This window comes from Crocodylus siamensis, chromosome 3 (assembly GCF_052110815.1).
Source record: "Crocodylus siamensis isolate JL-2025a chromosome 3, ASM5211081v1, whole genome shotgun sequence".
NCBI classification, from domain to species: Eukaryota; Metazoa; Chordata; order Crocodylia; family Crocodylidae; genus Crocodylus; species Crocodylus siamensis.
Window position 1 is genome coordinate 117,659,480 of NC_143397.1, and position 27,127 is coordinate 117,686,606.

General features: G+C 43.7%; 1 protein-coding gene across 1 annotated transcript in view; it reads right to left on the bottom strand.

The window, feature by feature from the left end:
- The window catches only part of TMEFF1 (transmembrane protein with EGF like and two follistatin like domains 1), a 255,117-nt gene that overhangs the window by 16,959 nt on the left and 211,031 nt on the right, over positions 1-27,127 (bottom strand). The window contains exon 5 of the mRNA XM_090039085.1: positions 26,820-26,916. Within this exon, the coding sequence (XP_089895211.1) occupies positions 26,820-26,916 (97 nt within the window). The remainder of the gene's footprint in view (positions 1-26,819; positions 26,917-27,127) is intronic.

Below are 27,127 nucleotides of genomic sequence, written 5' to 3' on the forward strand. Positions count from 1 at the left end.
ACAAAACAAGCTATTTTTACATGCATGTTTCTTCATGTATTTTGTCCAGCTGTGCAACTACTCTTTTGTCTTTAGATTAAGGGATGGCATGCCACAAAATAAAGGAGCATTGCTGAATAATTGAATTTCCTAGTATACATCTGCTGCACTTCTGCTTCTTGCATGTTGGAGGAGAGTGTGAAAGAGTACACAGCACATTAAATCCTAGAAGATGGGGGGAATGGTTGTGGGGAAGTGTTCTTCACTCCACCATGCAATCCCTCTAGCGAGCATGAGGTTTTAATGTGGCCAGATTAGAGAGAGCACACAATGTAATCACTGCTCACTCAAAGTCAGTTATTATCAGCCTGAGTGCTGAGGCACCCTAAAGTGCCCTGAAATTATTTCAAGGGTGCCACTCAAAGTTAGCACTGTTACATGTATGAACAAGGGCTGCTTACAGACATAAAACACCTCCAAATAATGGCACTTCACTTTAAACTCCATGTGCCCCCTCCCCACTTAGCTCAGCGCATGCCTAGAAGAAGTACTGTGTTGGATGGACCTGGCTCACCCAGTGTCTGTACAGATGGGGTGCTTCAGCAGGGCTTTTATGGTGTTTTCATCTAATACCTGATTGAATCAGCTTTATATAAAACTGCCAAAAAACTCTGGTGAAGTACCGCATCTATACAGATGCTGCAGAGCTGGGTAGAACTAACATGCTGCTTCTTCTGGTTTACTTTGCCCAGGATTCACATGATAAATCTAGAGATTTCAAATAGAAATCCATAGTTTTAAAACCATCCTGCTCTGCTGCAATCGTTCTCAGTTCTTTACAACAGAAGAATTACTGTATTAATTTTCTGTAGGCAAAGGACAAGTGAAAACTAAGAGACAGCATTTTCCAAGGGCTGCCTTGAGTCTATCCTGGGGTGTCTTGAGGTTAAAAAGGTTGAGAACCACTGCTCTAAGTGCACACCAGTTTCAAACATGGAGGGCTGACTTACAATGAGTTTACTGTTCTTTCATGTTCTGAAAAGACCAAACGAGAGTAACAGATACATGTGAACTTCAAGACTAAAGCAAAACTCACATAATCACAAAAGCCCTGAAGAGATGTGGCCCCAACTAGAGTGCATTGTTAATGAATTACTCAGACCAACATAACATGACAAGTAACAGAGTTCCTATTACTTCCCTTAGGCAACAACTCCATGCACTAATGGGTCCCAGTGCTAGCAAGGCTACCTGAATAAAGGTGAAGTTACACGTTATGCTTGTACCATACTAAGGACACTTAAAACATGAGCTTCTGCACATTCAAGCTTATTAACTTGTGGTAAGTGTCCTTTGAGTCTCAAAGTTATGCCATTTCAGGCAAGGGTTAACCCAGGGCCATGCTACCTAACTCATGTTAGGGTAACTTCAGTCTGCTCCAAGGAGATAAAAACAAGCAATTTGTAGTCTTCCAGTATCCCAGGATGCACCACTCTCAGCCCCTCATCCTCACCCAGAGCAGGGATAAAGCCCAGGTGGCCTGGCTCTTAGGCATACCCCTGCTCACCAGCCCTCTAGTGGGAAGTGAGAAATATTTAGGCAAGAAACAGTATTAATTCGTAACATCTGACTGCTCAGAACATGGTTAACACTACTTGACATACCACAGATTTTGTATGGTGTAAGAGTAACATGCAACTTGAGTTGAGATTAGTAGATTTCTGAACTTGGTTACTTTGTGCCTTTGCGATTTGTTTTCTGCCTACAAATAACTTGTTATTTAATAAAATGTATGTTTATCCTGCTTTAAAGATATTATTTGTTCTAGTGATATTTACCTATATATAAACTGGGAAATGTCACTAACACCTGAAGCCTTTCTTTCATGGTACTGTAATTTTAAGTATGTGCGGAGTAATTGTAATCGTAAAACTGCCTGAATACTGTAGGCTGATCCTAACTGGCATGTATGCAGCTTCACTGCTATAGTCTGGGGCACTTACACATAATTTAGAATTCAGCTCTGCCCACACATGTCTGTGCACATCCACTGAGCATGGTCAGTAAGGCTGAATTCTGGCTGGACTGACTGGCTGGATATTACTAATTACCTGTGGGTGCACACTTCTCAAAAGGCAATCACTCCCTCTCCGATCTCTCAGTTCTAATCCTCAAAAGGACCTTGCAACACACCTTTCGAGGATAAGCCTACAAACTTTACTTCATCAATCTACTGGATACAAAAATTCATGGACTTAATATAGACATTGGATTTATGACACATTACAACCTGCCTGACATCTGATACACCAGGTTACCTGCCTCCAGCTGACCACATGCATTCCTTCACACATTTTCCTCCCTTCCCCACCCTCCCCATCTATCTCTACACATTGTCTTCCAAACTTTCACTCACTTGCATTTTCACAGATTTCTTGTTTACTTTACCTTCTTTTCCACCTTGGAGAACCCAGAACAACAGCAGTCTCCTGATGCCTGGAGAAGGGTGTTTGTGTCTGAAAGCTTGCAAAGAACTTTTTTCCAACTCTTTAGCTGGTCTAATAAAAGATATGACATCTACCAAAAAAACCTTGTCTGCCTATGCCCTTAGACCAACACAGCTACAACCAACAAACCAGTAAAACCTTTACTCATTTTTATATCTAATTATACATAACAAGGGGTTATAAGAATTTCATATAATATCACTAAATAGCAGGCTCACAGCTTAGCTGTTTTATGGTTCTCATAGTTAAACAGTGTTGCTAAGTGCACTTCAGCTATTACTTATATAGCATTGCCCATCTCATAACTAAGATTTACATTTTCACCTTTCCTTAACCCAGAAGAACCATTTCTTTGTGAGTATATGCACATGTGGGGAACTCCTAGGGATGAGTATGTATGCCTGCACCCCCCCTCCCCCATACCCTGCCCCACACAAACACCTGTTCTCAGACAAAAAAATTGCATTCAGATAGTACTACAAATGAGATTTAAGTGATCTATTGCAAAGCCCTTCCATCACTTGTACAGTTAAAATGAATGCATTTTCATCCTTGTGGTTCCTGATGGTGTGAAGCTGTTTTGTATAGATATTTATTTTTCCTTCCTCATGGTGTTATTATAGGTGAGAGTAAAGGCAGCTTGGCAGCTGTCAGCAGCCATTTTCCTACCTCATTGCGCTTGGATTTCTTTTATGGTTAATCTTAGTTCTGAATTTCCTTAATTTGTAGGCCTTGTTTTTGGAATAGCTACAGATTTCTGGTATGTTTTAATCCTTAAATTGTAAATAAGGACTCTTAAACTCATCTATAGTAATGTAGTTAGTGTCTGGTAATATTTTTTCTACTACTACTACTATTAGTATTACTATTTTGAAAAAAAAGTCTAACTTTGCCCTGGACTAGACCTGGGAGTAAAGATGTCTCTCTATACTTAGCTAGTCTAGCTCTACAGAACAGGTCATCAAGAACACAGTGGAACAATTTACGTATGATGTGCAGTAGTGTAAACCCGGATTGCCAACTGCCCATACGTTTATGGACGGTTTGTAACAAAACAGCCTAAAATTTCCATAAAGTCCATAAAAATAACTGAGCCTTTGTCAAAGTAAGAAGGCCTGAACTTGCTTCATGATTTGCTGCCTGAATGAGGTTGCATTCACACATTACTGCTAGACAGAAGCAGTGTCACCTGGGGTCCGTGCAGAAGTGCAGCTTGGCATGCTGAAGTGAAGTGTCAGTTGGGACTTTCTGGTTCACTGGAGCCTCCATGGTTCCTCGTGGCCAGGAGACATGAAGGACTGTGAGTAGGGTAGAGACATGGGAGACCACGCTGGAATGGGTAGGGGGAGCAAGGCAACAAGGGTAAAGCTGAGTTTGGACTGGGGGAAGCATGGTGAGAGTACAGTGGGTTGATGTCATCAGGGTGTGGGATGAGTAGGGGACCCCTGTGTGGGGGAAACATGGTATAAAAACATTGCTGAAGTCACACAGGGATGCCAGCTCAAGATTTTTTTATGACAGTGAAAACATGTCTCAGTTAAAAAAAAGTGTCCACGTGTGTGTGTGTGGGGTAGTAGTAACCCTTGTAACTTGGGGGGAGGTGGAGTGACCACACAACAGCCCTGGGCATTGTCTTTTGGGGAGGGAGGGTAGTAGCCATACTGCCATTGGAGCAGCCTGCCCTACATCAGGTGCTGATGCTGCTTAGGGTGTAGAGCTGTCCTGTTATGTCTTTGCTGAAATGCCACTGAAGGCAGGCCCCATTGCCTGGAGATTTTCTGCTGCCTCTGGAGCCCTAGAGGCACTTCAAGGACACCCCAGTGTGAGTGAGTTGCTTGCAAAGAGATGCACAGATATACAAAGAAGCAGGCAAGACCCACAGAAACACCCTCAGAAGAAGAAAGAAAGCGTGGCTACCTGCTGCCATGAACTCTTAACATTTGGTTTAAGCATTCAGACACAAGGACTCTGCTGCCCTGCTGTGGCTTACTGGTAAATGTGGCCTTGTTTAAGAAGAGCTGCCTGTTCCATCATCTCTGACACCCAAGAGCACTACTTCCCCTAACAATGTAAGGACCTCTTCAAACCAAGCTCACTTCTGGGTAACTGGGGGAAGCATAAAGAGTGCTGCATCTTGAAGGCCTGATTTCAGAATCTGAGAAGCCACTCTAGATGCTACCTTTGAGCCTGGCTTCGAGGGATTCACACAACAGACTAAGTAGAGTCTGGAGGTCCTTAACAAAAACCTCTCAATGGCATTCATGACAAGCCAATGAAATGAAATGGTGAACCTGGCCTGTTAATTTACCATTTGCTTATTTCTTTGTATATCTATCATGGATACAGGGTATTTTTAAACAAAAATGTTAATTTTCCAAAATTCACAGACTAACTTAACCTGTAAGTTTTCCAGAAAATAGTGGAATTTGACAGCTGTAGTTGAAGGGAAATTGATATATTTTTTTACTCCATAACAGTCTGAAAGAAGACTGGAGGGTATGAGGTGGGTGACAGCAGGATGGTATGGGCAGCATGGAAGGGGTGACTGAGGATGACACAGGGAAAGGGCTTCTGCAAGAGGATAAAGGTGAATTCGGTGGCAGTCTAGAGGAGAGGCCAGAAATACACATGGAAATGGTGGTGGGATGGGATAGGTGGAAAATTATGTACAGAGACCAGGGTTATGTACCAACAAGAGGTCTGCAGCAAGGTTCCTAGGTGTCTTCTGTTTATAGCAATACTATCTCAACTCCAACATGTACCACGAGGGGGGCCGGGGGTGGGGAGGGGCGGCAGGGTCTGAAGCACAAGTATAAAAGGAAGTCCTTACAGCACAGAGGTATCAATGTTCAAAGCCAGGTCTTCTTTTCCCCCATCTCTACCAGGCTCCGTTCCCACTTCTCCTATTAAAAGGCACACACATCTATTGTAGTATGGAGGATTGTGCTTTACAGGCCAAATTTTTCAGAGAGTGAGTATGGGAAGGGAGCTCTTGTTTGCATGCACAGTCAGTTGGAGCAAGTCACAGAATGAAGCAGATATGTTAAAAGAACCAAAAGAACCATATGCTCTGAACAATCACTAACTCTACATGGTGCCAGGAGTGAAAAGGAAATTATGAAAATATGCAGAGTGGAAAAACAGAATTGTTAAAAGTTTCATGAGAGATGAAATTTGGAAGAAGTGGATAAAATTTGAACAGTTGCTTCACACTGCATCTAATAGCAATCAGTACCAGCAAAAAAGAAAGACACCAAGAAAGACATCTTAGTAATTATTTTTGATAGAGACTTGTTCTGAAGTATTTTATGTATTGAATGGCCTTCAGATAATGCAGGCAGAGGCAGCTATGTGTTGTATGGAAATTTGAGGATGCTGTACATACATAAAAGTAAAACATAGAAAAAATGCATTTAAATCAGCAGATACAGAAGGAAGGTGAAATTACACAAGAATTCATGACTGATTTGAGGCTAAAGAGTCAACTCTTATAGGGGCAAGAGTCCTCAGTGAGAAACTGGATCATGATTGGTAATATGGAGCATATAACTTAGGAAGCTACTGGAAAATCTAGAGTTAGCTTTAGACAGAGCATTTTAAATATGCAAAGCAATGGAAGTTACCCACTCCACACAGACCACTTACAGAGAGTGTGCAATGCTGACATCTTAGCAAGAAAGTGAATCTAGGGTACTATACAAAAAGAGGTCAAAGCCAGGAAGGCATGCAGAGCTCAAAGTCAAAGTCTAGCACAAGCAGCAGATGGAGTTGTTTCATGATATGGCTCCCAACACAAGGTGAGGAAATGCCTGTCACATGGGACATGCAGGGAATAGTGTTACTGCTATTAAGTTTTGGTTTGAAAGGAAAGAGGTGCCCTTGTGGGCTGTTTCCTAGACAGAGAATATAGTTGAGGTCCTGTGAAACACTTGCTGTTCACAGGCAACTGGAACTAAGCCAAGTAAAGCAAAACTTTTACAAGTCCTGTAATCACTGAATGATTCTTGTATACCAATACAGTTTCTCCAAACTGCCTCCTGAAAAATATTCCCACTAGCTCCAAACCAGAAAACTACACAAGGAGGAATGAATGAAATGAGCAAAGGGCCATATTAGGAGAGCCAAGAAGGAAGTAGAGGTCTGAGGAAGTCAGGGAAATAGTGAGAATGAAAAGGGGCAAAAGGAAGCAAGGATGTGGAAGAGCCTGAAAGCAAAAGGTATGTCTGGGAAAAGGAAACTTTTGTTGAAATTTAACTCTTTGGACCACAATTTTTCATGATATGTACAAGCTCAAATGGTTCCACTGTTTCTGAAAAGACATTTCAGCCATGAAACAATGACATTGAAATTATTTCAATTCACATTATTCTGGTGACATTTTTGTTGAAAAAAGCTAGAACCCTCATGATTGGAGCAGGGACTTGAAATTTTCCAGAGGGTACCTGATACAAAGGTATCAGGGAGGCTTTTTTTTCTTTGATATGCTGAAAATCTGCTCAAATTTGACAAAGTTATAAATCTTTGGAAAATGGCGATTTGCACAAGCCTAGAATAGACTTGTTTGAATTTTACAGCTCAATGCCTTAAAGATTCTCCTTGTGTTGAACAGGACTTCCCCTGAAACTACAACTCTGGGCTGCTCCAGGACATGCTAAGTTCTTCCTTACATCCAGCCTGAATCGGTCGTGGAGGAGTTTACGACCGTTTGATCTTGTCATCCCTCGGGGAGCTCTGGTGAATAGTCATTCCCCCAGATCCTAGTGAACACCCCTGATGAACTTATAGGTGGCCACCAGATCGCCCTTGAGCCTGCGCTTTTCCAGGCTGAAGAGTCCCATGGCTCTCAGCTTCTCATCGTAAGATCTGTTTTCCTGACCTCTGATCGTGCGCATGGCTCTCTGGACTCTCTCAAGCTTCTCCACTTCCTTTTTGAATTGTGGGGCCAAAAACTGGATGCAGTACTCCAGCTGTGGCCTCACCAAGGCTGAGTACAAGGAGAGAATGATGTCCCGGGATTTGCTTGAGAAGCATCTATGGATGCAGGACAGCGTTTTTCTCACTTTACTAGACGCAGCATTCACACTGAAGGCTCATGTTCATTTTGTGGTCAATGATGACCCCCAAGTCCCTTTCATCTGTAGCGCTAACCAGCGTAGCACTGCCGAGCCTATAAGCATGCCATGGGTTTTTCCTCCCAAGGCGGAGAACCTTACAATTTTCGGTGTTAAACACCATCAGGTTCTCATCTGCCCATTTCCCGAGCCTGTCAGGAACTGCCTAGATTACCCTCCTGTCCTTAGGTGTGGATGCTTTACCTCAGAGTTTGGTGTCATCGGCGAACTTGGTCAGTCCGCTTCTGACACCAATGTCTACATCATTGACGAAGATGTTAAAAAGTATAGACCCCACTGGTCACAGGGCACCACGACCATTGACTTCCATCAACCACCACCCTCTGGGTCCTACCGCGGAGCCAATTCCCCAGTCAGCGGATCATGGTGAGATCGAGGCCACAGTTAGCCAGTTTTGCCAAGAGGTGATCATGGGATACCAGATCGAAGGCTTTTTTGAGGTCAGGATATATGACATCAATCTCTTCCTCCTTGTCCAGGTGATAGGTCACCTGGTCATAAAAGGAAATAAGATTGGTCAAGCAAGACCTACCCGCAACAAACGTGTGCTGGGTATCTCTCAGGATATTGCCGTCAGCTAGTCTGTTAACGATGGCCTCTTAGATAATCTTTTCCAAGACCCTCCCCAGGATAGAGGTCAGGCTGATGGGCCTGTAGTTTGCCAGTTTTACTTTCCTCCCTTTTTTGAAGATGGTTTAGGAGACAGTTTTAATTCATGGTCACAAAGAATTTTTCCACAGGACCTCTAGCCCATGCACTATCCAAAATCGACAATGCTCATTGTAGTCCAGGAACACCCCCGTACCCAATTTTAAGTTTTTGAATCCAAAGCATGGGGGGCTACAGCTATTCAAAGAAAATGGCATTTTGTTCAACTTCAGAACTCTCAACGAGATTTTATTTCCTAACTTCTGAAATAAAAAAAAGATCCCTTCAGCGTTCAGTATTTCGAACCACTGGCATGATTAGTTTGGTAAATGTATAGGTAACAGTGACTTTTAATGAAAAACCTCAGAAAATCTTTGTAATGGGTGGTGTTACCAAACCCAACTATAGAGCAAGAAAAGGATTAAGGTTAAGTTTTAACCCGTGTTTCATGATAGGCAGCAAGTAACTCTGAACAAAAATTCTAACAGCAAGTTCAATCCCACATATCTCTTTCATATTCTCATTAACATATATGAATGAATTTATCAAACATGCCACTAATCATCATAATATATTGCTATTATATTTAAATAATTGAACACTGAATTTTAAAATGTGCCTTATTTCAGGTAAGAATAAAAATGAGGTGCTTTTCTATTCCTAATTATCAGAAGAAATCAAAGTGAACAAGGAGAAGCAGAGGTATGGTTTGCTATGAAATAATAAACGCATGCTGATAGTACAAAATGGACATTATGATATATTATAATAACATTAAAGTAATAGGAAAACTATCTTCCAACATGATTTGAAAATTAATAATTGACTGAGAGCTTATAAAAATTGAGAATTATCTGCGGAACTCATTTCTAAAACCCTCTAAGTACTACGTTCTTTTGACCTTTAAATCTGCTTTTTGCACATATAGAAGGCAGCATAACATTTGGGTGGACAGTACAAATCAGGGCTGGCAGAGGGGGAATAGCAAGTGAAACATTAGTTATGACACTTATTCCTACAGAATCTGTGCCTCTTTCAGCTCACGGATTCAACAACCTAAAATTTGTAGTTATTGTTAGTAAGCCTGTAAGATATGGGAGACTCAGCTTCAAATGTCTGCTCTTTAATTTAGGGATCCCTATCCCAAGTAAATATTCTAACCATTGAGCTACTAGGTATTCCAAGATGGGGCTGCCTCTTTGTGAAAAAAAAGAAAAGGTCTTGGTTTCATTCCATATCAAATTTCTAACCTTCAAATCTTTGCGCCACAAAATTCATGCCTTCTAACTGGTCCTCAAAAGAGATTGATAAAACTTTTGGGGAAAAAAATGTGTAAATTTTCAAAAAATAAAGAAAAATGAGTGTTTTGAAGGCCAACAAAAATTAAAAAGCTTTAGAAAATGTTGACATATAATGTTCTCAAAAAGAAAAGAATGGAACTAGTCATCTACCCACTCCAGAGATCACAAAAGAGTCAACAGATGAAGTCCTGGCCTTTGTGCATCAAAAGGGTTTTTTTCTTTTTTTGCTATCTAACCCTAATGGAGTAAACATTACATAAGCTGAATGTGAGCTTTAGCAACAAAGACAGCAGCTGACACTTGATCCTCACTCACTGCCAAAAGACAATCAGACAGAACAACTAGTTTCTGTACCCCACTGTGAAACCAGAATAATTGGGGTGGAGAAAGCTTCAGGGCTCCAAATTTTGGAAAAACTGCCTCATCACAACCCTCCGACTGATTCTTAACTAAAAAGACTGAACCAGGTGGCTCATTTGCTAAACTGTCCTTATCAAGGGATAGTTTCTTTTAGGGGGGCTGTTGCTCAGTGTGCTTTGCACAAGTATCATTGACTGGAACCTTGTAAACAATTACTTTGATTATACAGAAAAACATAGAATTCATCCCTCTCTCTCAGCTGTGTTGGCTCTCAAGGCTAACAGGAATACAGAACAGAGAGAAACATTTGTCATGAACATCAGAAGGCAAGACATGGAACAGACACATTTAATAAGAAAGTACTAACTCTGCTTTTCAGAGTCAAACAGATCCTTAGATTTTCTGTGGCAAACTTAACTCTGTTGTTCATCGTACTTTTTTGTTTTTAAAGACTGTAAACATTTTGGTTATTAACGCTCTTCATTAAACACAAAAGCATTTAAATTTCTGGGAGCAGAAAGTTACACGCTTAGTTCAAATACGAATTTTGGATCATTTAAATAAATATCATGACATTACATTGTTCATATGTAATTGGGCATGATTATAACAAGGAAAAGTTTTAATGAAATAATACAGAGTATAGGTTGTAGAGAGTAGTTTGATATTATCACTAGATAAATTAGACCCCTAGAGATCAAGAAGAATTCCAGAGATCCTTTTTTCTGGTCTTCAAGATGTATGTGTGATTTGCTGAAAAATTTCTTAAGTATCACAGTTGCTCTTTAAGAGAAAAAAGAAAAAAAGGAAAACTCTGGGGTTTTGGGGAGTGGGGCTAACTTCTCTGAGAGGCTGACCTTTCCTCTTTATAGGTCAGCTTGCTGCAGAGCCAGCATCTGTAGCCTTTGGGGATTTGCTCAGCTCATAAGTTTGATTAAATTTGTGCTGGATTGGCTGCACAAACAGCAGTGCTCACTGCCCGTATCAAGCAGCAGCAGGAGAAGCAATCTTTTTTTTTTTTGGCTATTCATCTATTTACTGGCACACCTGTTTACAAACTTACAAATGAAATATTGCAATTAAACAATATACACAAACAGCAGATGGATAAATGCATTCTGCAGGAATAAATTAGGTGAATAGCAGGGGTGTTGCAAGTGCAGCCAGGAAGATAACCAAGTGTGTTAAAGTCAAGTGAAAGATTGCTCTCATTTTATGTTTCTTCCCTTGTGAGTAATCCTTCCCAGATGAAACTTGAACCAGGGAAATGTGGATTTCAAAGTGATTGCGCTACCCGTCCAACTAGAGCAGAGTCTTCATTAGCTTTTTGGTATCCTTTTTAAAATCCATTTAGAGCATTGAGGAGATAAGGACAAGAAAACTAGTTTTCAGCTCCAAAAACTGTATGCGCAGCAGCTGAGGCAGAGCTCAGGCACTACTGAGGGTGAGGGAAGGGGACTGTTGGGCAGCAGGGTGGGTAGGGAGAGGTTCTGCCCCACATGGGCAGATAAGCGACCTTATCTTTCTCAAGTAGTCCTGCAGGTGGGTTGTAGCTGCCATCAACATGTACCTATGCTGATGCACGGATCCTTCTTACCAGGCACATCAGACCTACATAGAGGGGAACCCACCAAGCCCTCCCCATGCCTCTTCTCATCCCAGCATCCAGTCACCTTGACAATCCTCGGGCACCCCCCCAGACCCTACAGGGCACACTCCCAGAGCAGCTTGGCAGATTGACTCCAAAGGACATGCCACTTCTGGTGGACCCAGCAGCTCTCCAGAGATCTGCTGCACCTGTGCTTCGCATAAAAAGAAGATGAACACAGCCACACAAGGCTCCTGTAGCTTGGTACTTCTAATGGTGGCAGCCATGCATGGCAGGGAAAATGTGCACCTTCAGGAGACAGGAGGCATGTCTCACCAGTCAGCCTTTTTATTGTAATGAACCTCCAGAGGCCACTTACAAACATAGCTCAGGCAAAGGTACTCACTCGCACACAACAGCGCCTTATCTCCAGTTGTTGCTGAAAGCAGCCAGTAACCATGGGAGGAACAGAATCTGAACAGCCTCCACATCAGGCAACCAGCCATCTCCAGGCTGCTATGCCTACCAGTGTGATAACCAGGTTCAAAGTGTAAAGTGGCACTTTTAGTGCTGCAGCTGATTCTGTTGCACTTTACCCATGCTAGTAGTCTTAGCTTTGTGGGGACCACTTCCTTGCACTGACTGGGCCTGCAGGGTTGTACTGTAAATGTCAAGCTACATGGGGACTGGCTGGCCGCCCAGCTCTCAGCTCCTCTTAAAGGGCTGTGCTGCAGACTGGTCACTATCTGTAAGACAGCCAGAGCACTTATATTGGTGCCCTGAGGGCAGCAGGGATAACGCAATACCTGCCACGGTTGCCCCAGCTTTCCCCCTCCCTCAGGAGTTGCAGGTTATAAATCATTTTATGGCCCAGCAACTGAGGAAGCTCATGTGAGACAGGGTTGTGCACAACACCCTAGTGCACCAGCAGCTCAGATGCATGGGTGGGCCAGAGACAGACCCTTCTGTCCAGAAAGCTGGAACAGGCCAAGATGTGCCTTCAGCAGGGTATCCAGGAGGTATAGGGAGCTTTGACTGGGAGCCCTTTTTTGGGCAAATGACATTTCACCTGGGCTTGGACACCTCAACAGTCACCCGCCTGGAAACCAAAGGTTATCTCCAGACATGAACAACATGTGCCCCAGAAGGCTGCAGGGGCACGGTGACTGCCCACAGGCAGCAGTGGTGGTGTCAGCAGCAGGGTTGTGGGGGTGGCGAGCAGGGACCACCTGCAGGCAGCTGCAGTGACATTGGTGGCAAGAACAGGCCGAGCAGGGACTGCCTACAGGCAGCTGCAGCGATCTTGACGGCACGGGGGAGGTGATGCAGGGGTGGTGAGCAGTGGGCTGTGAGCGAGGACCACCCACAGCCACCATCTGTGCTGTTGGCAGCAGTGAGCAGGGACTGCCTGCAGTCACCGGCAGCCGTGTCAGCAGCTTTGGGGCGGGGGGCGGCAGCTAGAAGTGCTCCTTGGTTTTGCCATCTTGGAACCATAAAAATACCAAATTACATTCTAAAAAGCAAACATCTATAACATTCATTAATTTGATTAAAAAATATATTTACACACTACCTTAAAATGAAGTCTTACTCTTATATATTGGGGCGGGGAATGGGGGGATGGACATAGGTGGTGGAAAGCTGGGCTAACGGGGCTGAGTCCCCACCCCAAATGCAGGCAGCCTGGATGTGGACTCTAGGCAGCTGCATCAGGGCAGGGGGAGAGTGCACAGACAGAGATGAGCAGTCAAAGCCTGCAGGCAGCCGGGAACTCAGCCCGACCTGGCCGTGTGTGCAGCAGCACCCAGCAGGTAAATGTGGATGGGATGGGGCATGGGGAGGGAAGGGGTGTGTGGGGGGCAGATCAATGCCCCTGAGGGAGTGGTGAACAGGGCCTTGGGGTAGGTCGTGGGATGCCTGGAGCCCGGATGGCTTGTCCAGAGGCATGGGGGGCTGCCACTACTGCATGCATCCCCAGGGCAGGCACAGGGGGCACTTTACCCATGCTAGTAGTCCACCCCCACAAATCATTTTCTTCCTGCACCTATGTGGGTGAGTATAGGTTTGTGGGGCGCTGTGTGTGGGAGGAGGGTGGCTGGGTTGTGTGAGGGGGCATATGTATAGGGGTCTGCATGTATGGCATTGCAAGGGTGTGTGTGGTTGCATGTGTATGGTGGGGTATGTGTGTGGGACACACCCTACGAACACGTGCATACACACACGCTGCCATTTCTCTGGTTTCCTGTCTGTTGCCAGCTGCTCTGGCATCATATGGTTCCCAGCTGCATGGCTGCAACCACAGAACTCAGCAGGAGCCAGTCTAGCCTGACCCCAAGGACTGGGGCAATTGTCCATGGTTCTCCCCTGTGTCCTCTCCCTATGCCCAGTGTTCTTATCTGAGTTTCTGTCTCCTGTGGAGGGAGGCGGGAAAATCCCTGAGGTCCAGGCCAGGAGGTTCTGCTAGGCAGAGGCTTCTAGTTGGGTGGGGCAGGGGTGGGATGGGGCTGGGAGTGGGGTGAGGCTGGGCAGGCCTTCCTGCAGGGTCCTGAGGCTGACTTCCCCTGAGTCCTACTGCCTCTAGCTCCTGTCATCTTTGACAGGCAGCCAGGAGTAGATAAATATTAATTTTCTAAAATTTTTAGGAGCCCTGCAGGCTAGATAGAATAGTTTGGTGGGCTGGATCTGACCTGCGGGCCATATTTTGCATGCCTCTGTGTTAGGGGCTGCCATGTCCAAGCTGGCAACATTGGCACATGGGATGGTGACTCCTTGGGGCCATCACCCTACTTCAGAACTAAGGGATTGGTTTAGGCATGTCAGCTGGCATTGCCACATACCCTCCATGCACTCTCGGTGCTCTAGGGGTGGAATGATAGTCCCTGACTTGTGGCAGACATCCTAAGCCTGTTCTGCATTGCCCAATATCATTGCCAATGGGATACTGGGCCAGGAGACTTTGAAAGAATGCACTGTTTATTTCATTGCCTAGAAGGTGGAGACAGTGCAGGAAGTGCCGGCCTGGCTGAGAATAGCCCTGGTTGAAGTACTGGACATTTTCCTGTTCTGCACAACAGGCATGAAAGGAGCGTATCCAGGTCCTGACTGCATACTGGGCTCATCCACGTCTTAGATTAGCCTGGTTCTAACTGTCCCCCTGTCTTGCTCCTCAATACACTATCTGCATGACCTTTGTCATGTCTTTCTGAGTAATACAGGATCCTTGGCCTCTTCTTTCGTCTCCTCCAGTTGCCTTGGGTGTGTGTTCTTGTAGGTCTTGGGTTCAAGATTTTTCTCCTCTGTTGTCTGTTTCTCGCCCCTTTTATCCATGTCCAGCTCTCTGGCAGGTGAATTCCACATGCCATGGCTGTGTTGTGCAGAATATAATGTGCCAAGAAATTCCTATGCATGTTCTCAGGGCAGTACTGTAAAGTACCCCCAAATACATCCAGGCACATTCTGAGTAGGAGGTGAGGAGCCACAGCTGTACGGGTAGCCCCAATCACTCAGCCCCGACAAGCACTTAGCCCCTTGGTGAGACTGGTACACACAGGACTGAAATCAGGGTCATGCCCAGGGGCTGAGGTTCCTCTATGGTAGCACATTGCCACTGGAGAGCCTATACAATGGGGTGGAGAGCATGTCACTGTACACTCCCTGGCCTCCCCCCACCCAGTCCTCTCTCAAGAGTCCCACCCTGACACTCATGTCTCACGAGATGCATCTTGTTTTCCTGCCCTTGCTGTCTACCCCAGCTGTCCATATTCTGTCCCTATGTCTGCTTATGGTCTCCACTAGACCCTAAGCTAATCCATTGCCTCCCAGTCTATATCCTGTCTGCCCTTTACCTAGTTTTCTGTTGTGTCTGGGTTCTCTCCCATGACCTCTCTCATACTTCCTGCTCACCCTACAACTGCTTGACACCCCTGGAGTCCCTTTCACAAGGTATAGGCATGCACTGGCAGCAGCAGCACATGCTGTGAGTGGCTAAGTCTTGCTAGTCATGCTTTTTGCATGACTATATTTTTCTGACTACCTGAGCCCTGGGCAGACACTAAATGTTCAGGGGTATAGAGCAGAATTGTTCTGTGCCACTGTGCACCTTTGCAGACAGCTAGGATTGCTATAATACAGGTGCTCAACACCTGGCCCATGGGCCAAATCCAGCCTGTGAAGCCATAGCATCTGGCTTGCAGGGCTCCCTATGGCTTGGGAAATTTGGCAGTGGGGGAGCAGTGGCAATTAATAGTTAAGTTGAAGTCTCAAGCCCTGCACAGTTGGATCAGGGCTGGGCAATGCTCCCTGTCTCCCTTCATGTGGCCTCATCAGTCCCTGCTGCACCCATTACCCACATGAGACTGGACCAACCAGCTGAGTCCAGCCTGTGGAGGAACTGTGTACTGCCCATCCAGCCTATGGGGTAAAAAGTTTGAACACCACTGCTGTAGAACATACTTGGCCATGGCAGATGCAAGTCAACTGCTCAGTGACTTGTAATTTGTAGCTGGGAAATACACTTAGTTGCAAAAGGGCAATTCAATTCTGGAAAAAAATGTTAAACAGAATCATACCTAGATGGCTAGCTGGTTAAATAGAACTTAAGTGGCACTTACACATTTACTGGTAAATAAAATAAAACAGAAATATTTTTATTTGAATTATCATCCATAGGCGGTAAAATATATTTCCTTTCAAACTGTAAAATATTAGTCCAAGAAGGTCTACCCATGAATCAGTGGACAGTATTTTCTGAAAGTACTTTATCAAAACAAGACCATAAGAACATAACATGCTTATGAAACAGAAACCAAATATGCCTGCTGTCTACTTTACATATCTTATCCATTAAATAAAATGGACAAAATTAAAATTTGGATCCTTGATCAAGTACAACAAAATGCCAAGTGTGAAGTTTTTCAATTCGCCTATTTTAATTTTAGGTATGAATAATACAAAGCATTTAAAAGAACATAAATTGATCATTTTAACTGAAAAATTTCAAAGTTTAATGATATAATTTTATGCAGTTACATAAGAAACGTTCTGGCATTCTAGAGATGTGTGCCTCATAACATGACGTGCAAAAGCAGAAGTGTCTGATTTTGTTCCCAATAAACATATTTTCCTTTTTGTGCTGATCTGAACACTACATTATATAAATTAAACTGGCATTGCATAACAACACAAATATATTTGTTTATGATTTTTGTGTATATGTGTATAGACACACATATACAAAAACTTAAATGAATGTACATGTGTAGGTACATAATGCCAATTTAATTTGCCACATACAAAATGCTATACTGGCAGCTCTGATTTTTCTTCTCATCTTTAACACCATTTTCTCATATCAGAGATTATACTTAACAAACTCTCTTGCTTTTTTTGCCTCTATCTGTTCTTCTCAGATTCTTTTATTACTGTATACTTTCACCCTTCTACACACTGCCCCTTCAGCATAGTGGGAGAGGAGCTCTTGCCAGACAATAAAGGAAAGCCAGCCCTTTTGGCAGAGGAGTAGTCAGCTCATTAAATGCCTGGGATAGAGCAGGGAAGGGGCTGCCCCTGCCACAGCAGAGACTCCAGGGAGCAATTCTGGCTTCTCTTCATTGTTGGTGCCCAGGGCTGTTGCCCTGTCCTGGTTATATTACTGCCCTTGTTACACTCCCGGCCTAGTTACACTATGGTTGCCATACCTGCTGAAATCTACAAGGTTGGTGGCAAGAAACTGGTACTGAAACTCCAAGAATTTATTCTCCAAATTTGGAACAACAGAAAGATCCCTGAGGACCTCAAGAATGCCACCATCACAACTGTCTTCAAGGAGATAAGTCTGTGTGGGAACTATCAAGATATCGCCCTCCTTTCCAGAGCCAGAAAAATCCTCACTTGCATCCCCCTGTCTTCCACCTTTTGCTGAGGAAGTCCTGCTGGAATCTCAGTGTGGTTTCAGACCATCCTGTGTGGCAACTGACATAATCTTTCTTGCCTGCCAGGTCCAAGAAAAGTGTCAGGAATAACATTAAGGCCTGTATATGGGCTTCACTGATCTTACTAAGGCCTTTTATTCCATCAATTGCAAAGGCCTGTGGAAAGTACTTGCCAGATTTGGATTAGTACCTCAAGATCCTGAGGCTTCTCCATGAACAAATGACTGTGATCATTTTATGCAGTAGATTGGAAACAGATCCAGTTGTCATCCGAACTGCTGTCAAGCAAAGGATGCATCAAAATTCCAACACTGTTCTCCATCTTTTGACAGTCACCCTTGTTCTCATTAAGGACTGTCTTCCTTCCAGAACTGTCACTGACCGCATGAAGGGCTCTTCAATCTGGGTTGTTTGGCTCAAAGGCCAAAGTACTCATATGCCATCCTTGTGCAAACTGAGGAAAACCTCCAGACACTGGATCTTTTCAGAGAAGCCTTTGGGCCTCTCTCTCAACGCCGAGAAGATTAAAGTGCTCTATCATCTGACACAGGCCATGAATGTGATCCCCCTATGCAGATTACCATCAAGGAAAGATCCTGGAAGTAGTTGAGTACTTTCCCTACCTTGGTAGCCACCTGCCTCAGAGAGTAAACACTGATGAGGAGATCTAGTACAGGATCCAGTGTACAAGTGCCTCCTTTGGGAAATTGCTTTGGTATGCCTTTATTCATTTCAATCTCTGGAAAGACTCCAAGATCCTGGTCTACAATTCAGTCATCATCCCCACTCTCCTCTACAGATGTGAAACACGGGTGACCTACTGTCATCATCTCAAGAGCCTGAACAGCTGTCTCCAACGATGCCTCCAGAAAATCCTCCACATCAAACAGAAAGATTACAGCACAGATGCCAGCATCCTTGTTGAAGCCAGTGTTACCAGCACTGAGTCAGTGATCCTCAAGCACTGACTTTGCTGGACTGGACATTGCGTACGTCTGGCTCAAATCACAAAACTAGTGCTGTATTCCCAGCTTAGTAATATCTGATAGGGGTGTATGAAGAGGGCCCTGCTCGATTCGGATTTGGATTCGGCCTGAATCGGGGACAGTGATTCAATTCATTGATTGAGATCACTGTCCCTGATTCAATTCAGCCGAATCTGAAGATTTGATGCTGATTTGGACATAGACAGAGCTTTAAAAGTTTTTTAAAGCAGGTAGTAGGCGTGGCTGATGAACACTGTGATGCTGAGGCAGATGGAGTGCTCCACAGGACTGTGGAGGACCCTCCATGTACTCAGTGATGAACCCAGAAGTAGACCGGACGTACTTCCAGTCCTGCCGGGGACCACTCTGGGTGCCCCCCCCCCCCCGGTGTCTCCACGGCTCAGCGATTAGCCACAGGGGGACCCCGGGTGCCCCCACAGACTCAGGAGGCACCAATCATTGAACTGGAGGGCTGGGCGCCCCCCAGCATGTTCTCCGGCAGACCCGGAAGTGGGCTGGAAGTCCTTCTAGTCCACTTCTGGGTCTGCTACCAAATGTGCTGGGGAGCTCCCCGTGCTTCGGTGGGACACTCCATGTACCCCAGCATCGTAGCATTCACGAGCCCCTGCTACATGGAGGTATGTAGAAAAAACATTTAAAGCCGTCTCTATGTCTGAATCTCTGAATCTTTCCAAATCTCTCCGAACTGATTCGGGGGGTTCTGATTTGATTCAGAGAAATTAAAGAGTCCTCTGATTCGATTTGGATTTGGAGATTTGGCTACTGAATTGGGCCAAATTTCTGTCATATCGAATTGGGGACCAAAGCTTTACAGCTCTAACAGCTGGAGATGTTGCAGTGGCCAGAGGAAATACTACAAGGACACATTGAAGGAATACCTTAACAAACAGGAGGTCAACATCAAGTGTTGGGAGGAGCTGGCTGCCAACTAACCCCAATGGTGCTGCAACCTCAATCAAGTGGCAGTCCATTTTGAGTGAAAGTGACTTACCCTTGAAGCACAGAAAACAAGAGCAGATGAAGGAAAGAGAGAAATCCCAGGATGTAGCCTGTTCTCTCCTGCTGAAATATCTGCAACTTCTGCAAATGGATCTGTGGCTCAAGGACTGGACCCTTAAGTCATCTCAAAACCCCTTAATGAGTTGTGGCAGAGGTCATTCTTGAATTGAGGGATTACTGATGACAATGACACTACTGCTTTTTGGTCCTGATAGGGAAATAGAGAAGGATGATCCTGGCCTTTTTGTCTTCCCCTCTTCTCTCCATGACCACAAAGGAATATATACAATTGACTTCTGCATCAGCCCTTTCTAGGAATAAAAGCAGTGGGCAGCCATCCAGCTCCCACCCATACTGCCCATAGCCTGCTTGGCTCTCCATGTGTGCTATGTGCCTAGGCCACTCATTCTTTGGAGGCTGGGAAGCGATTTTTCTAACACACACGAGTGGTCAAGATCAGGTGCCTTCACAGAAGCCAGAAGGATTGGCCTGCTGGTCAGGCTAGTAAAAAGTAATAATGAATTTTAAAATAAGGCTTTGTCACAATGTTCCTCCAGTGTCCATTATGTATAGGCTGTGTAAGAGGGTGACCAGTTCCTGGGGAAAACCTGAGCCTGGGACTTGATAGGTACTGATGTCTGCAATTAGTATGGGACAAGGTGGGCATGTCTATATGAGATGCTAACTGCGCAGTAGTCTAATACTACCACACTGTTGTGTGTCATGGCAAAAACCATGGTAATACACTACTGTACAGTAGTATTAGGCTACTGCACAGTTAGTTGCACTATAAAGCCATGCACTGGCACTACTGCACAGTAGTAGGCTTTATAGTGAAATTATTTTTCACTATATTGATTTACTATTTGGTTATACCAGTACTAAACTTAATATACAGTAACTATGGAGCATTAATGAACATGCAGATGTGCTGCACTCGTGGGCACTCTTCTTACTAACTCAACAGAGGGTGTAAGACATACCAAAACAAGCTGAATCCAAGTTGCAGATAAAGTGAAGTGGCTCCCCATGCCTTCTTTGCTGAATGGGATACCCATGCTGTACTAGACTCAAATACCTACCTTCATGGGCAGATCCAGGATTTTGTAAAGGGGTGTGTGGGAGCTGCAACTGACACTGCAGGAGTGGCTGTACTCCCTTGTCCCAGTATCCCCTCACTTCTGGAACAGGCAGAAGATGCCATATAAGCAGGAGTTAGAGACTTTTTTAAGAACCTGATTTGGTAAGAATCTTTCCCTCCCTGTTCTCAGCAACCCCATTCCTCCCCATCATGCTCAGTGGAATGACCCCTCTCCTCCCAATCCCACCCTCCTGTGCCAGTCCCTGCTGTTTTCTTTGGCTGCCCTACGGCTGGTGGGGAGCTACAAAGCCATTTTTACCCCACTGCAAATAGCCTGTGTTGGGTGCCAGGCTTAGCTGGGGACAGCAGTGGTGATGGGGAACATCTGGGGGGGATAAAACAGGAAGTAGGAATCACCTGTTGCTGCAATCCTCAGCTGAGTCTGGAAGCCTGGCTGAAGCAGGGCAGAAGTTCTGAAGTTCCCCTGGCCCTGGATCAGCTAGAGACAGCAGGGATAATGGCAGTGATGACCAGGAGAGTGTGGAATGGGAGGGGAGGAGACATGCTGCTGAGTATGGAGGAAGAGGCGGGGAGGAGGAATTCTTACCTGATCTGGGGACTTATTTTAAGTCCCTGACTGCTGCTCCCACTGGGAGGTGTGACAGTGGAGTGTGACTGCCACTGCATCCCCTCTGAATCTGCCCCTGCCTTCCTCACAATTAAAGATAGAGTAGAGACCAGTTTTTCTCTTTATATAGCTCTCTTTCTAACATGTAGGTTTTGGAATTTGTTTAATGAAGTTGTGGTCTGCTGATCTAAACTGATTCCTGCTGTCTTCCAACTGGTTCTTTCATATCTGAAACAAGGTGAGTCTGCTGTATGAATGATACATAATAATATACTATATTACAGTTTAAGATTGTATTTGTGAATTCCTAGATGCTAACTGTACACTATTTAAAAGCTTTTAAACTTGTACATTTAAGTCCAAATCTTATTTCATGCTATAAGCTAAATGGCATGTACATAGCCATAACTGCAGCTTTTGGCATTTGCACACAGTTTGGAATTCTATCTGGCTCCGAGGCAAAACAGAATCACCCAATGGGGTCAACCCAACCTGTTGGATAGTGGGGTGGGAAAGAAGCCCTGGGTCTCTAAATCTGGCCCACTGAGGAGCTTCAAGAAGGTTATATGTGGGACCAGGAAGAGCAGTATAAGTTAGCAAGTATGTGTGGCCTTGTAAGCTAAATGCTGTCCTGGAAGGTTGGAGAACCTGGGTTCTAGTGTGGACCCCTTATACCAGTAGAACTGAAAATTTCTCACTGGTGTTTACTGAATGAACAAATAAGATTTTCAGGGTGCTGGGTTCAAAAGAAGGGCTAGAGAGTGGTCTAAAAGGGGGAGAGATGTTCTCTGACATCTAATACCCGCTACTGCTTGGGGTGTCTATGTACGTGCTCCAGGGTGGAGCAGGGGTGCTTTAATTAGAGAGGCTCTGAGAGCCACAGCATCACATGTAGTCAGAGTCCCATGCTTTAACATGGAGACAGGGACACTTTGACTAAAGCTCATTTGACAAGCCTTAATTAAAGTGCCCCTGCCACAATTCTGAAATGCAGGGATGCTGAATACATGTAACGTGGAGGCTGCTGAAGCATGCTAGTTAGCACGCTCCAGCAGACTTGCAGCAGACTCAATTAATCGAGTCTGCTCTCTTTCTAATTAGCACAAGTCAGAGAAGAGGTCTGTCACGTGTATAGGTGCCCCTGGTGTCTGTCTGACCTTTCATGTGTACCTGGCCAATCCTATATCCCTACACATCTGCATGGCTGCAACACACAAATACTGAGCATGCTTAGTACCAATCTATAGGAAATGATATAAAGTGAAACAAGATTTAGGCTTCAATCCTAAAAATTATGATTACTGGTTATACATTAAATAAATATAATGATAAAAGCCTTCCAAAGATTATTCAGCGTGATTTTTTGCTGCATGTATATACAGGAATATTACATAGTGCACCAACTTGCATTCATTTGAACATTTGTGCCAAGCAATTTCTGACAACCATCTGCTCAGACTTCACTTCTTTTTCTTAATCAGTCCAGTTAAAATTAAAAGCAACAATAAAAATTTCTGCAGAGACAGTGGAAGTGATAAAGTTGTTCATATTTTAGCATTTAATTTACCATGCACTCACATATGTTCTAACTATCTACTGTTTCTGAACGATCAAACAAACTGAAAGCATGGATTCTTCAAACTATGTGTGAACTTAGTAATAAAAGAATATATTGAAATTCTGAACAGAGACAGCTGGAATGTTTTAAAAACTCAACTAAGAGCAGCTTCAAGGCTCTCAGCTCAGTTTCTTCTGTGAGAACAGAAATTTAAAATAATCAAACTGTTTTCTGGAAGCTAAGTCACTTGTACAAAGTAGAATTTGTTATCTTTTTGCTTTTTAAAACCTAAACTTTGAAAATTATATTTAAAAAACTAAAATAAAATTTAGATCACAAAATCAAGAATTAAAAAGTAATGCCAACTTTATGTCTGCTGAATCTTAATTCTGTTCCCTTGTGCATTTTCATATAGCCTGTCCTGATGACACACTATTTTTCACCATACTATTTCACATATTTTTTCACATACTATGTGCACATTAGCTCATGTGCAATGTTTTCATATGTATTTTTTTCACACAGAATCATGGTCCATGGCCCCTTCAAGTGTAATGAAATGAACCAGCTATATGTAGACAATAAGGCTGTTTGCCTGTAAGACCCTTGCCTTAGTTGTAGGTAAGTGAGCTTGCACTAGGCTACATGCTGCTGCAGCCAGACTACCACTGGTATCTGAGCCAGCTACTTTAAAGCTAGCTTGGATATCTTTACAGTGCACTGCATCCTGTAGTATAGACCCACCATCTATAACCAAGTTCCCTGCACAGTGTCGAGCAAGTCACCTCATCCATAATAGTAATATTACAGGAATATTCACACCATCTTGCACCACAGAGGTGTTGTGAAGTTAAATGCATTTATGCTTGTAAGGCTCATATACTACAGAGATGAGCATTCTCAAAAAGCCATGAAGAAATGAATAATTCCAGATTTAATGCAGAGTCTGGGCAGCAAGCAGTAAACATGGCTTGAGGCTATCCACTGAATAATGAGACTGAATTGAATAGCTCATTTATTGAGCAGTACCCATTGTATTTACTGAATGAAACAGGGTCTTTTTGAAAAAATATATCTGATCACATAGCTAAAGACTATTATATAATTAGGGACCTACCTAAATTACAGCAGAAGCACACTTAGTAGTGGCTCCTTTAATCTTGCTGTTTTTGGCACGTGTTCCCCCCTCTCTCCCACTGCTGATTGGCAGAGGAGCCCTGTTGGCCCTGCTGCTCGCCACTTGCTGCTGATTGGCCACGAGAAAAAAAAAAAAGCAGTTTTAAATATGTCACGGTTTTTGCTTCCCAACTGATCAGCAGCAAGTAGCAGGGCCATCGGGACTCCTCAGCCAATCAGCATCTGGAAGCAAGAACTGCAGCATTTTTAAAACTGCAGTTTTTGCCTACCGACCAATCAGCCACAAGTAGTGGGGCTGCCAGGGCCCCTCCACCAGTTAAATTAATTTAATTAAACTAATTAAAGCACTTGGATCATCTGGTGTATCAGTGTCCCCGAGCTACAAAATGGTGGTGGGGGTGCTTTGTCTCAAACTCATTGAAAAAGCTTTAGATAAAGTGCCCCCACCACCATTTTGAAGCACAGGGACACTGATACGTGAGATATGGGAGGCTGCTTGAGCACAGTAATTGCCACGCTCCAGCAGACTTGAATAATCAAGTCTGCTCCAATGCTGTAAAGAGAAGAGAGTGGGGTAGGAGAAAAGCCCCATGAGCCGTGAGCAGGAAGCACTTATCACAGGCATGGGGGCAAGCCCACTGGACCGTGGAGTGTGCCGCCCCATTTTTGCAGCATGTGCTCCCTCCAGATTGGCAGAGGGACCATGAGGACGGGTACTTCTAGCACCAGAGAGGGGCAGCCATAGGAAGACTGCAACTGGTGGAAGAAAGATTCTGGAGGAACTGCTCCAGGACAGCTGGGAGGAGACTGAGGTGGCAGAGACAGAAGCCAGGACTACTCCAAGCACACTCATCTTAATTAAGGAACTGGGAGCCTGTAATAATTGATTTAAGGATGTTCCCAGGGAACCCAAATGAAGGAGCTTAACTCATAAATCTCATTCGGTATACTAGCAAGTAACAGCCAGTGGCACCGTCAGCCGATGCAAGAACCAGCCCCAGACGTGTGTCATCCTGGAGGTGGTGAGGATGGGGTGTAAGGGGAGGAGGAGACACACAAAGAAAGCCCCCCAAGGAGACCCAGTCGAGTCATTACCCAGCCTCCATCCAACTCCCAAGAGTTAAGACTATATATCAAGACATGGTAGGTGAGAGAAGAAAATCTGAGGTTGGTAGTGACAGTATTATCTGATTTTCCCCAGAGTTTATCCAAGTAAAGTGTCAGGCAGGTGGGGGACCATGGCCTTATAGCACCCATCCCCAGCAGACACGCTGGAATTACAGCGGATTGGAGCAGCCTCACTGTGATCAAATTAAGACTGCACAGCAAAAAAATGGGTGTTGAAGGTATCTGGGTTACTTAAGTGACAGAATAAGGAGATTTGCATTTCCTAATTTTTGAATGCTTCCTCCTGAAACCTCTGTGTGTGTTTGTACCTGCAGCAATTAAAATCAGGGAAAAGGAGTTCTCCCTGCAGTAGTCAAGGAAGAGGAGGAGAACAGCTTATGCTTACTTAGACCAGGAAGAACCACAACTCCACAAATACCTAACAAATACTTATGCTTTCGCTAATCTTAGACCGTGTAGAAAATTTACCAGTGCAAAAACAAACTTACAAAGATATCTCCAGAGGTAACTAAAACCAACTAGTTATGTTGAAGACTTTTTATTTCAGAAACTGGCCACAGCTCATTTGAGTGTAGAGCAACAGGCAAATAATAAGGAGCAACATTGGGCATTTTCACATGTGCTCTGGGAGTCAAAGGCACTTTAATTAAAGCACCTCCAAGAGCCGCTCTAATTAAAACGCCCAGAGCATCTTGTGTATCAGCATCTTCACACTTCAAAATGGGGGCAGGGGTGCTTTATCTAAAGCTCCTTGAATGACCTTTAGTTAAAGTGCCTCCACCACCATTTTCAAGCATGGTGATGCTGATACACAAGACATGGAGGCTAGCTGGAATGAGGTAATTACCATGCTCCAGCAGACTTGATTAATCAGGCCTGCTCTGATGTACTGTAATTGCAGAGCATCGGAGCAGCCTCCCGGCTCATGTATAGGCACCCATTATTTCTATGTGAATACATTTTATGAAAAGTTAAGCATCATACTGGTGGTTACATTCTCATTATATACGATTTTGTTTTTTGTACATGTACAATGTTATGTCTCAAAAGTCATGCTGAGGTGCCATTCTCCATGTGACTATGTTATCAACCTGGCAGTGGTGAAAGGATATTGTTAAATAAAAATGAATACACTGTGACTGTCAGTTAGTGCTTGATACACTACATTTGCAAATCTGATAGTGCATTATGGATTTTCTTAAAATTATCTAAAACATATTCACTGCTTGCTCATTTTTGGATTTCTGACAGCTGTCTGATTTTTTTTTCTATTCATCAGTTTTCCAAAAGGTGTGTGCTAAATGTAAAACAAACCAGGAAAAAAGTTACTGTATCATATCAACAGATCAATGTATTATTTTAATCTAAGATATTTTATCACAAGCAACCATGCAAAATATTTTATGGACTGTCAGCTAAAAAGTTTCAACTGAGAAAATAAATAACATCTTTCCGATTTCACGTTCCTTATTTCTTCTTACCTGAGTAGATATCTCAGTAAAGCTATTTTGACTGGAAGATATTTGATAGAGGTTTCTTCATACACTGTTTATGCCTCATTAATAGCCCAAGAAATTGCCCTCGTCTCATAATCAATCTGAAAGCATATCTCTGCAATTGGGATGCACAAACCACTTAAGAAGGCTTTAAAGAAAAGTGAAAATTAAGCATTTACATGTAAATCCCTGTTCACATGCGATTCTACCAAACAGCTGGAGGATGTCAAATATTAAGAATATTAAGAATGAAGATTCCTGCAGGCCTATGATCATGTTCTTTAATTTTTTTCTTTTTTACTTTTTCTTTTGGGGGAAGCTTACTTACTTACTTACTTACCCAACATTTTCTGCATCTTCATCACACTCAGCCCTATATTTGCAAACTCCACATTTTGAGTGTTTTCTCTGAACTTCTGTCCCAGATCCTTCATACTCTAAATAAAACAAGGCATTGTCAATGGATAATACAACTTTTTCATACTATGCTATGAATTTGCCTATTTGCCTTTCTAGCAAAGACAGAGTAGCTCATTGGCCTAAAGATTTCATATATTTACATATCAGACATTTTTACTTGTGGTACTTTTTCCATAAGCTAGCAACAACCGAAGTTTGAGAGAATGATAAAAATTACAAAACAGCACA